Raw genomic sequence first — 12,787 nt, 5'->3', positions numbered from 1 at the left:
TCAAGGCTTTCAAGGTTGCAGGGCGTTCAACCCGAGCCAGTACATCCAGTAGTTCATCTGACAGCCCCCTCCTGAAATTGATCCATGAAGGCTGCTTCGTTCCAAGCTAGGTCCTGTTGCAGCAGACAGAAGTCAGTTACATAATCTATGAGAGGGCATCAGCCGTGTTTTAACCGGTGTATGCGATGGTTTGCGGTGGCAGCTCGCACAGGGTCCACAAAAGCGTCTCGAAGCTCTTGGGTGAAGGCAGTCAGATCAGTTAGCACCAGGCTGTGCTCCAACTGCAGGGGAGTGGCCCACTTCACTTCTGCTCTGGTCAGTAGGCTGATTAGAAATCCTACCTTCCTCCTGCCATCAGGGAAGTCTTCGGGTTTCAGGTCTATATAGAGCTGGGTCTGTGCCAAGAAGGTTGAAAGCTGGTCAGCTGCTCCAGGGAACTTTTCTGGGGCAGCCACCGGGCATTTCGCTTTGATGGCCGGTGTGGGAGGGACAGCTGCTCCCTGCTGAGCTTTCAGGGCTTCCACAGCTGCAGTTAACTGGTCGACCTGAGAACGCAGGACAAGGTTTTCCTGCAAAAGCTGCTTCATAGCTGAAAATTCTCAGCCATAGCTGCTCTTATTTTTGCAGGTCTGGCTAGAGTCAATCTGTCAAACGCGGGGATTCACAGAGGCATGCAGCTAATGAACAGATAAGGCCAGACCATAAATCTGCCAGGCAGGAGAAACCACAGGGTCAGCCAGCGCATTTTACCATTTGGGAAGCACCGAAGGAGGAGGCAGAGAAGTCTTAAGGGTGTCCAAATGTCCAGAAACCAAGAGATCCGATCAGGCAGGGCAGGGTTCAAGGCACGGGTTTAACAGGAGAGCTGGAGTAATGTCTGCAACAAGGTTTGACATTGACTCTAGCAAGGAGTTTCCCTTTCCTTCCAGCCTTTTGTACTCTGTGTACTGGCCCAAGTGCTTTCAATCAGCCTGTGCTCTTGTGAGCTCTCCTGCTCTTTAGTTGCGCTGATAGCCTTCATTGCTGTAACGCCTGTTGATTTCTTCTCTCTGCTGGAGAAGGGGCAGCCTCCTGCTCGCTTCCTGATTCTGATAGGCAGGCTCCCTCAGGGGCTTATCTCTGGTCTGGTGGAAGGTCCTGGGTTGTCTCCCTGCTTGTCCCCTCTCCTGGGTCTGCGGTCTCCTATTCCTCTTCCTCCTCGGATGAGTCCTCTGAGGGGGGCATGACAAGCACTAGGCCCAGGACCAAGCCCTGTGGTACCCCGCTCATTACCTCCCCCCAGTTTGAGAAGGAACCATTGATAAGCACTCTTAGAGTAAGTTTCTGTAGCCAACTGTGAATCCACCTGATTGTGGTTCCATCCAGCCCACATTTAGCTAGCTTGCTAATCAAAATATCATGAAGAACTTTGTCAAAAGCTTTGCTGAAGTCCAGATATATTATGTCTACAATACTCCCACAGCCTATGAGGGAGGTTACCCGATCAAAAACTGAGATAATATTAGACTGGCAGGATTTGTTCTTGATAAATCCATGTTGGCTTCTAGTAATCACTGCATTGTTTTCAAGATGCTTAGAGACTGACCGCTTTAAAATCTGCTCCAGAATTTTCCCAGGGATCGATGTCAGGCTGACTGGTCTGTGTTTCCCAGGTTCCTCCTTTTTAAAGATAGGGACGTTAGCCCTCCTCCAGTAATCCGGCACTTCACTCGTTCTTCATGATTGCACAAATATAACAGACAGTGGTTCCAAGAGTTCTTAGCCAGTTCCTTCAATATTCTAGGATGCATTATGGCCTCTGGTTTTTCTTTTGCATCGGTGGGGGGAAAGGAATCTTTTTGGGTCCAGGGGCCAGACCTTTATCTGGCTCCACCCCCCGGGACAGCTTTGGCAGGTGGGTGGAACAGTGTCAGTCACATGATATCACATCATTGACAGGTGGGTTGTTCCACCCACCTGTTAGCATTCCCAAGCTGAAGGGGTGTTGCTAGTTCCCATGCTCGGTGCATTGGGAAGCACTGAGCATAGGGCTGGCAAACCCTTCTTCCCTTCCTGTCAGGTTATAGGAGAAAAACAATCCTGGATTTTGCAAGCATTGGTTGCGCACAGGAGAAGTCCCTCTCGTAGCCTATCCCTGCAAATAACCAGGGCCAGTTGCCTTGGCTGCATGCAGCTATAGGAAACTGGCAAGCACAGCCAAACTGAGCAGGATTTAACACCCCTCCCCCTTGTTTGCTGACAAGCTGGGGTTAAAGTCCTGGTTTTTCTGTGAGGGTCTGTTACCTGCTGGGAACAGGCCCACACAGCCAAGGCAGAATTGATCCCTGCTCTCCCACCCATCAGCTGACATAATGAGTGATGTCATATTATTGGCAGGTTGGCGTGGTTTGGGGGAAATGGCCTTGCAAGTCAAATTGGCCCCCCGGTGGGCCAGGGGTTCCCTGCCCCTGAACTGAAGCCACCACCCCTGCTCCCCCTTCACACTCCTCTGAACATCTTCCTCTGCTACCTCTCTATTTTCTGAGATTTAAGCAAGTAATGCCTACATACTTTAAAATATATTCAAAGCCATAAGGCAGCCTTTCCCAACCAGTGTGCCTCCAGATGTTGTTGGACCACAACTCCCATCTTCCTGACCATTGGCAATGCTGGCTGAGGCTGATGGGAGTTGTGGTTTAACAACATCTGGAGGCACACTGGTTGGGAAAGGCTGCCATAAGGACTAGAAAATTGCTTTCCTTAAAAATGATATCTGAAATTCTCAGAAATCTGCACCCAGTATCATATTCTGCACTGTTTCTACAGACCTGCAGAATTGCAGCATATGCACAGCCCTACCTTGCCTAAGGTCTCTTTTTTGCTGCAACAAAACGGAACAGCTCAGTTTTCTGGAGCAAACAAGGCACGCTAGTCATTTCATTCGTAAATACCTCTCACTCAACTCCCAAACCACCGACTACCCATGGCTCCCTGTGGAAGGACTCTTATCACGCAACAAAAATGAATCAGGAAAGACTCTATTTGGGCTTTTGTATACCTCTGTGTTCTTTTTAATGTTTACTGTTTGTTTGTGTTATAAAAACACAAATAAAAATATTCAAAAAATAAGACACACTAAGGTGAATTAACATAGGCGGTAAAAGCCAAAAGATGCAATTGGTTAGGCCAAGTTGTATCCTGGTATGTTTTCTGCTAAACAAGTTTTTCTTCAAAGGAAATTGCTGAGCAGGTAGACAAACACAAAGCATTCTAGTTCAGTTTGCCATTCATGATAAGCTATTTCCAAGCTTTTCTCTACCCAGGGGTAGCCAACATGCTTATGTAGTTATAAACTACAATTCCTGTCCTCCTTCACCATTAGACCAGCTTGCTGGGGCTGATGGAAGTTGTAGTCCACAACATCTGGAGGGCCCCACATGCCTCCCCCTGCCCTAACTATTCAGGGGTCAAAGGAGCAGGGGAGACTCAATATAATCTGTTGCCATTTTTCCAACAGGGCGCTTGAGGTAAAGGAGAGTTCCTTCTTCCAGGGTCTAGACTGGCAGATGGTTTTCCTCCAGAAGGTGAGTAGGACAGGAAGGATAGTGGGGGGGAGGGGAAACTCTGCTTAGCCATGACAAGGAAGGAAGGAACTGAAGGGGAAGGGCGACTCCTTTCTGCTCCTTTGTTGACTTTCCCCCGTAATGTCTTCCCAGTATCCACCGCCCTTGATCCCACCGCGGGGGGAGGTGAATGCAGCTGACGCCTTTGACATTGGTTCCTTTGACGAAGAGGACACTAAAGGAATCAAGGTATACGGGGGAAGGCTGTAATCTTCTCTCCTAGGGTTACAGTACTCTGCTGGGACAGCTGCAGCTGCCTCTTCTGCTCTCGTGTGTGTGTGTCCATCCCATTTTTCTTCCAAAAGAGGAACTCAGAGCAGATTTAATTCCAAGTATGTGGTGAGGGCTTGGGCAGCAGAGTATAGGCAACAGTTCTACTGGGTGGACAGACATACTGCAGACCAGGAGTGGAGAACCTTTGGTCCTCCAGACGGTGCTGAACTACACCTCTCATCAGCCCATTCAAGCATGGCCTACGGCCAAGGGTGATGGAAACTGTACTTTAGCATGCGGAGGGCCAAAGGGTCCTCACGTTTACCGCGGACAAAGGAATGTTCCTGGAGTGATTTGCTGGGTTTGGACCATCTACCCCAGCATCCTGTCTCTAGTGCCAGCCACAGACACTGGAAGACTCACAAGCAGAGCAAGATGGAGATAGCGCCCCCTTCTTTTTTTGCCTCTACCAGTTGGAGCTATTCTGCCTCTGAACATTTATCATGGTTAATAGCCATGAATTTGTTTTAATCCTTTGAAGAGCTACTTGAACTGGGGGCCAGCATGCCATCTTTGGTAATACACGTTAAACGAGGATGTTTGGCCTTAGCCAGACTATTCCATGTGAAAGGAGTTTGTCATGTGATTGCTGCATCCCTAGAATCTAGAACGTCTATTCTAAATTACGCCCTTTCACACACACACACTGACCACAAGGCTTGGGCTGTCACTATTTGTTCCCTATTGTAGAGCAAAGGTGGTGAGTTTCAGGAAGCAATGGGACATTTTTTGAAGCCTGCTAACTTGAAGTGAGATGCATGCTTGGAGAGGGTTAAGAAATGTCTACCCCAGCAGCCATCCAGATGCTTTGGGTTTTAGTGTTAGCTGAATTTTATGTGGAGTGTTTACCAAAGTGAAAAACTGGAAGGGCTCCTGTAGTTGTTAGTTTACACAAAAGTGTCTCAAAGCGACTCAAAGTCTCAAAGACAGAGTAACGAACAGAAATAACAACAAAAATAAAAGAACAGCAATCAATCATGAGCCTAAAAACACTAATATATATATAGATATCTATATGTGGCAAATCCTACCAACGCCATTAAAAGGAAAAGCACAAAAAGAGGCCACAGAAATTACTCATGATCCTAAAAATAAGGGCCAAAGGCCTGAGTAAATAAAAATGGTTTTGCCTGGCACTTAAATACAGGCAATGGTAGCACCAGGCTTGCTTTCCTGTGGAGAGCATTCCACACGCAGGGAGCCACCTCCGATAAGGCCCGTTCTTGTGTTGTCATCCTCTGCACATCTCTCGGAGGGGGCACAGAGTGAAAGGCTTCAGGTGATGCACACAGTGTCTGGATTAGTTCATGTGGGGAGAAGTGATCTTTGAAGTAGAGAGGTGTTGTCTCCGAGCTGTTTGGGGGAGAACTGGAGGAAGCTGAGGATATACACTGGGAACTGATTGGGGGAAACCAGGAGGGTTGGGGCTTTAGAAGATGTTGTATAGGCTGGGAAGATGGAGTAGTGCAGAAGACAAATGTGGCAGAGCTGGAGCAAATAACTATGTGAAGTACTTTACTTAAGATGGAAATGGAAAGGAAGACGTGGAGCTCACCCACAGTAGAAGAGCCCTGCTGGATCAGACCAAAGGCCTATCTAGTCCAGTATCATGTTTCCCACAGTGGCCAACCAGATCATTCTGGAGAGCCCACAAATGGGGCACAAGGGCAATAGCCCTCTCTTGCTGCTGTTCCCCAGCAGCTGGTGTTCGGAGGCGCTATGCCTCTTACTCTGGAAACATCGTAACGTAAATTGCTTCTCATCCCAGCTGTTGGACAGCGACCAGGAGCTCTATCGCAACTTTCCACTCATCATCTCAGAGCGCTGGCAGCAGGAGGTGACAGAGACCGTTTTCGACACAGTCAACGCCGAGACTGACAAGCTGGAGGCTCGCAAAAGAGCCAAGAACAAGCAGTTGGGCCATGAGGAAGGTGAGCCCCAATGCTAATTGTAGAACAGGTTGTGATTGGTTCCCTTACTCAGGCTAGCTCTGCTCTGTGCTCAGAGTGCACCCCCACCGCCCAGCTCTGCCTGTTAGAACATAGACCGTTCGCAGGGCGTTTGCATTTGGAAAATCTTTGCTGTTCCAAAGAGAGGAGCCGTAGCTAGATGACCTGGGCACTGGCCCCTCTCCTGCTCTCTGGTGACCCTGCCTCATTGCTGTCTTCGATTCTCTTCCCTTTCCCTCTCCTGCACAGATTACGCCCTGGGCAAGGACTGCATTATGCATGGCTACATGTCAAAACTGGGGAACCCCTTCCTGACGCAGTGGCAGAGGCGGTACTTCTACCTCTTCCCAAACAGGTTGGAGTGGCGTGGAGAGGGAGAATCCCCGGTAAGAGAAGAGCTCAACTCCAAGGGGGAAAGGGGAAAGGAAAATGTCAGGTTTAGGGTGGGGCTGAGGACTTGCCATATACGCGCACAAGTGTTTCATTGTGGCTTACTTGAGTACAGGGGAGTGGGGCTAAGGCCAGGCATTGTTCGCAGGGCCTAGATGAGGGATCGTCTGGATATGGGCAAGGGATTCAGAATGCGCGTTTAACTTGGGGTTGTCAGTGGCTCTTTCTTTGACCAAAGATTTGTTGGCACTCCTCAACAGCAGTCCCTGCTCACCATGGAAGAGATCCAGACAGTTGAGGAGACACAGATAAAGGATCGAAAGTGCATCCTCCTAAAGATCCGGGGAGGCAAGCAGTTTGTCCTGCAGTGTGACGTGAGTTTCCCTCCCCCCACACACATACATTGCCTCTCCTAGAAGAGAGACCAGAAAGTAGAGAGGTTGCCAAAACCTTGCGCCTGCAGGCTGTATAGAATTCACTTGGACCCCCTCAAGCATCGTGATGGGTAGCATGGAATTGCCAGCCCCCCGTTTCCCTTGGCATGCTTTGATGAGTGAGCAGGGTTCATAATGGTATAGTATGTCTTGGTTGTTCAAAGTGCTTTACATACATTATCTCAGTGATTTTTTGCAAGAGCTTTGTAAGGTAGATCATTGTTATTGTCCCCATTTTGCAGCTGTCGGGGGTGGAGTAGGGGCTGAGGTTAGAACTCTGCTTGCATATGACCACCCAGGGAGTTCATGACAGAGGTAAGATTATAACTTAGAGGCTTCCTGATTTCTCAGCTCAGTGTTTTAGCCAATGTGCTACATGGTCTGATTCCTGTCTTCCTGATCAGGAGGGTTTGTCTATATTCCTGTAGTTTATGCCGTGTTTCACTTGCTTAGAGGTATTAGCTCGACAGGCCCCTTCCTGACTTTGTGGTCTTGATCTGGTAGATCATTCTGGTCAGGTGAGATCAGGGGAAAGGTGACTGGTCCTTTCTTACAGTTAGCAATTTGAACCTAAACATCTTCAGATGTGATGCAGATGGAAGAATCGGAGGCACAAGCATCTCCTAGTTTCTGTATGGGTCATATCTGAAATAGACCTTTCATAACTACTCTCACAAGAGGATGAACACCTGATGTGGGGGTGGCTATGGAGAGCGAGAAGGGGAGACAGGAACTAGATGAGAGCAGAAAACAGGAAGTTAAAAACACTTGTGCTTCTTACTCTATTTCACTTTTAAGATCGCCTGTGATACTTCCTGTTCTGCGATTTCTTGAATTCTGTGGTTATGAGGTCCCCTGTAGGCTGATGAAGGAAGTGGGGGGTCCCTTCTCAATCTTTGTGTGTGTGAGGGGGGAAATGTCTTGTTCAGTTGCTAATTCATGTTTTAGAAGATTATAAATAGGAGGTGCTCTGCATCAAAAAGAGAATATTTTTCTCTACAATCAGAATTATTTACATATATTCAGTAGACATAGAATTTAGCTAAATCTGCACAATTCTATTAGAGCTTGTAGGGCTAGAGGAGCTGGGGAAGCTTACATTATCATATTGGCAGACCAGGACTTTGTGTGGGTATAAGAGGTTTATCTCTAATTGCTGGAACACCCATTTGCAGTGCAATCTTAAACTTGTTGACTCGGTTCTCTTGGGTTCAGTAGGGTTTCCCCCCCAGATAAGTTTGTGTAGCAGGAGTGGTTAATCTATGGACCAGATCCAGTCCCCAAGAGGGGATACCCACACACACATTGTCCCCCAATAAATTGTTAATTTATTTTTTATTATTTATTTTAAAACATTAGCTCATTTTGCTGAGGTGTCCCCCCACAAAAAAAGGGTGACTCTGCCTCAACTTAACTTTACAAAGGCACCTTTACTCCCTCTCATGCCGCACCGTTGAAAGATGATAATTAGAGCTCTGGAAACTAATTTTTAACAGAGGCCATCTTTCGAATTATGGGAAGTTTCGTAATCATTTATTGCATTCATTATCTCACTCCCACATGACTCCAGATATAGGCAAATGGCTTTTTTAGCCCCCTCTACTCCAGTGTGAACAGCAACAAGGGATTTGGTAGAGTCTTCCCAATATTATAACCCTTGAGCTCTGACTTTCATGCAAAAGCCAAGTCACAGGCAAATGTGATGGAGCAGTTGTTATGCATAACAGGAAAAGAACTCAGGTAGAGCCTCCACTGTCATAGCACAGGCAATGTGCGTGGGGATTAAACAGCCTGTTGCCTGGGTGTTGGTTCATGCTGGAGGAAGCATCTAAGATGGATGGCAAAAGGCTCCTTGTGATCAGGGCCTATGCTGGGAAGCTCAAGAGGCTGGATTTGAGACCCTTTTGTCTCCCATTTCGATCCCTTCTCTACAGGGAGAAAGTATTGGTGCTAATGGGCTGGCACAGGAAGGTGCCATTTGGAAATAATTCCTGGAAGCATTAACCATTTGCACACAACGTCCAGAAAGGTAGCTGTCCTGGCTACCCTCCTTGGAATCAGACACAGGATCACTGACATGTTTTTCCCTGTTACCATTAATTCAGAACTTCACACGACAGCGGTACATAGATCAGACTACAGGTCACACAAGTCTCTGGATCTCTACAAGGCATGGTTACTCAAGCAAAGACATTGTCGCAACAATTTGACACAACAACTCCCCAGCCCCTTAAGTAAAACTGGGGCAGGCACCGTACTTGCGTGGGAATGGTCTCTCAGACTGAGACTAGGCAAGCAACCAGGCACTCCCACAAGTTGGCTGGAAAGAGGACTTGATCTGTTTGTGCCTGTGCAGGCAGTGGCACATCCGTAGCAATGGAAACAGACACACCTTGGCTAGTTCACTCCCAAGCTCCGCCTCTGAGCACTCATGCCCCTCTACACACACATCGATGATGGGATGGGGCGGGAGGCGGTTCAGGAGACAGCGTGTTCAGGAAGTGGGGTAGTTGGAGTTCACCTGGTTACTCTGCCTCATCCACAGCAGCCTGCATCACAGGGGTGGGACTATCACTCGCCAGACCTCTGGGCCCCTCCTCAGCATCGTTGGGCTCCCCCTGCAGACCACTGGGCCCCTCCCCTGCATCCTAGTCCTCCTCTTCAGAGCCACTCTAACAGTCTTATGGCTCCTCAAAAGACTAACACATTTATTATGGCATAAACTTTTGTAAAGCTGGATGAAGCCGACTCTAGAGTATTTGTATTTGAGAATCCAGATAAGGCAAAGTCTTCCATTGCTTTGCAGTCTCTCTGTGTTGTTTTGCGTGAACAATAGGCTGATGAGACTTCACTATTTTATTTATTTATTAAATTTAGATCCTGCCCTTCTTCCCAAACAAGCCCAGGATGGCAAACATCAAAAAAATTAAAACAACCAGGGGCTCAGCCCCTGCATACTTTCCCCCAGGTCACTAAAGCATCTCTCCCCTCCCTCTACTCTCTGTCTGTTCTCCCCCACCCTCCTTCCTTTCCCCTCCCACCACGGCCTGGAGAAGGGGAGGCCTTGCAGAAGCGACACCGAAGCCTCCCATAAAGCGGCTTCGTGGGTCACCCAGGCCACTGCTTGCACGCTCACTCTCCCAGTGTCCGTTCAGTCTCACCCAGCTGGGCGCCTTCCATTCCCCCCCCCCCGACTTGAGCCCAGCACAGCTGAGGCACGCTGCTGCTTGCTCTCCTGCTGTCCACTTGGTCTCATCCAGCCACCTGCCTTCCTTCCACTCCCTCCCCCAGCCTTGAGCCCAGCACAGCTGGGTCATGCTGCAGTTTGCAGCACCACCTGTCTGTGGCCAAGCAAACTGCAGCATGACATTTAACAAAAATATTATATAGTTAGATAGGCTTTAATTTTACTTTAAATTGTATTTATTTAAAAACAATTAAAAACACCTGAAAACATTAAGAACATTTAAAAACAATTGCATACTCTCACAGCTAATCATTTCAAGGTTGCCAGGAACAGTATTTTTCAGTCATCAAATGCCTGGGTGAACAGGAATGTTTTTAATAATGAGGAAGATAGATTCATATTGCCAGGGAGGGTGTTCCAGGAAAGGGGAGCCACCATCGAGAAGGCTTTGTCAGTATAAATGGAAACCAGGCAACAGCCAGCACTGGCACCACCAACAGCGCCTCCCCTGCCAATTGTAGGGCCTGAAATGGCTGATGCCGTCTCCAGCTCCCAGCAAAGTAATTGCTGCTACTTGACGTGTGTTTTCTCTGTGCCCTCTGGGGCTCCACACTAATCCTATTGCCTTTTTCCACAGAGCGACCCAGAGCTCGTGCAGTGGAAGAAGGAGCTGCGCGATGCCTATCAGGAAGCTCAGCAGCTGCTGCAGAGGGTGCCCAAAATGAAGCACAAGCCCCGCTCTCCAGTGGTGGAGCTCAGCAAGGTCCCTCTGATCCAGCGCAGCAGCAGCAGCACCAATGGCCTCTGACCCTCCTTGACTTCCTCTCCCATCCTTAATTTATTCGGCTGGGTTTGTCCACCGTCCCCACCCTCTCTCCTGTCTCTTTTTGCTGATCGTTGTGACGTCCACCCCAGCCCCCTGGGGTATTATAGCGAGGGGGTGGGGCATCCAGAAGGTGTGGGACAGGCTTCCCCCATCCCCCACCACATGGGGACTGATACCTGTTTAAGGGGAAAGAACCTGATTGGTAAGGTGGATAAGTCTACCCTTCCCCCACAAAAGAATGCTGGGATGAAGGCCCTGCCTCTAAACAGGACCAACAGAAGTAGATGTTCTGAGGCATGCCATGCATCTTGAGCACTTCCTACTTCCTCCCTGTGGGCGCCAGCCATGTGCTAGTGCGTATATGAGGAGAATCACAGGGCCTGCTAGCTTAGGCCTTGCTCCCCGTGGAGTGTGTGGGAGAGTATGTCCGCTGAGGTGAGTCCCTTTACGCTAGCAGAGATGAAGAGACATATCAGCATGACAATCTGAATTCCCAACCCGGTTATTTTCCATTGCCAGCCTCTGGCAACAATTCCGCAGCAGATCCTGAAGAAAGGGTGCTCTGGTTCTGGCAGGGATAGTTCAAGAGAGTGTGTTTTCCACTGCTGCTACCCACTGCTCAGAGAATATTGGTTAGGCAGTCATAAGCATCTCCTTCAGGATTGGCTGGATTTGCACTCTAGAGGGTGATAAGGAATTCCCTTGAAACGATTATGCTGTAACAAAAATGTCTAACAAAAATGAAGGCTTACTCCTGTTCTCCTCCCTGGCCTCTGTTCCTGAGTCCAGGTCATTCATCCTTCCCTGTGCTCTCTTTTTGTCCCACAAAATGTCATTCCAAACCTGAAATGTTTTACCTGGGGCAGCAGCTGCAACAGTGGCTGCTCCTGCTGCAGCAGCCTTAGAATTGTGATTGTCTACCTGTGCTGTCATAAGCATTCTCTATCATCTGTGCCAAATTTCAAGATTATGGTTGTACCCGTCCCAGCTGACCCAGGGGAGAATCTGCAAAGTCTTTCTCCCTGTAACCTTGGGCCAAATCTGGACAAGTTTCTTGCATTTAACTTGCCCGGTCTGTACTGTTTCCTCTGACTCTTCTCTTTGGGGTAGGATAAGAACTGCCTCTACTCTACTGCCAAACCCCATCTTGCTTTGCTGTGGAAAAAGAGGGGGGCAGCAGATTTCATGCCAAAAGAGATTCTGAGCTGCCCAAGTGCTCTGCTCAGGGCCTCTCTGGGCTGAGCCTAGAGTGGGAGTGCAGTATCTGGAAGCTGAGCCTGCTTGAGGCCCTGTGCCAACTCCCAAATGTCTGAAGGATTCTGTAAATATCTTTGTGCCAAGGGGGCCAAGCTGGGTGTGGAAAAACCAGGCCCACTCTTTCCCCTCCAGCCCAAGATCCCTCTCCTCTTCCCGCAGCAGTGTTATGATTCTCCCAAAGAATTGAGGAAAATCTCACGTCGAATTAACCCTGTGCCCCTCCCCCTTCTGCCTCCATTTGTGGTTTAACAGAGGGGTTAAGGGTGGATGGCTTTCGGATGGGGATCAGGTCTTGTCCCCATGGTCTCATGCCCCAAGCGCATGCAATTGCCTCTGCTGCATGCCCCCTCACGTGATGAGTTTTGCCTGTTCTGCCGCCAGACTCCCACATTCCTTCCAAGGCGATTGGCCCTGGAAGGGGATGGGTGGAACAGAGCCCCTTTCCCTGCAGTGTTTGTAAATATTGATCTCTGGTTTGTCTCTCTGGGTTATTATTATGGATTTTTTGTCGATTTTTGAATGTGATTTTAATGAGTGAGATAAAAGACTGTTTTTATAATAAAAAAATCCAAAATCCACAGAGCTAGAAAATGTAGGCTCTTCTGTGGCCCTTATCACCAGAACACATAAAACATGTCACTGACATAGATCTAAGACTAATATTGAGTCAGACCATTAGCTCAACATTATCTATTCCAACTTTTCCCAGGCTGGTAATCTCCCCCTCCCCCGCCCCAGGTGTTTTGGATTGCAGCTCCCATCAGCCTGAGCCGACATGGCCAATGGTCATAAATAATGTGAGTTGTAGTCTAGTAACACATGGAGGGCACCATGTTGAAGAAGGCTGATCTGTTCTGACTGGCAGAATC

General features: G+C 48.5%; 1 protein-coding gene across 4 annotated transcripts in view; it reads left to right on the top strand.

Annotated features, from left to right (window-relative positions):
* GRK2 (G protein-coupled receptor kinase 2) overlaps positions 1–12,496 on the top strand; it is a 53,092-nt gene extending 40,596 nt beyond the window's left edge. For all 4 annotated transcript variants that reach the window (XM_061609548.1, XM_061609549.1, XM_061609550.1 and 1 more), the window contains 6 exons: positions 3,497–3,563; positions 3,696–3,791; positions 5,644–5,806; positions 6,074–6,210; positions 6,475–6,588; positions 10,473–12,496. In XM_061609548.1, coding sequence (XP_061465532.1) covers positions 3,497–3,563; positions 3,696–3,791; positions 5,644–5,806; positions 6,074–6,210; positions 6,475–6,588; positions 10,473–10,643 — 748 coding nt within the window. In that variant the 3' untranslated portion in view covers positions 10,644–12,496. The remainder of the gene's footprint in view (positions 1–3,496; positions 3,564–3,695; positions 3,792–5,643; positions 5,807–6,073; positions 6,211–6,474; positions 6,589–10,472) is intronic.
* Positions 12,497–12,787: the final 291 nt, after the last annotated feature.

This window comes from Rhineura floridana, chromosome 2 (genome assembly GCF_030035675.1).
Source record: "Rhineura floridana isolate rRhiFlo1 chromosome 2, rRhiFlo1.hap2, whole genome shotgun sequence".
In the NCBI taxonomy this organism is placed as follows: domain Eukaryota; kingdom Metazoa; phylum Chordata; class Lepidosauria; order Squamata; family Rhineuridae; genus Rhineura; species Rhineura floridana.
The sequence above is the reverse complement of the archived record's forward strand: the minus strand, read 5'-3'. Positions and strand labels throughout refer to the sequence as shown.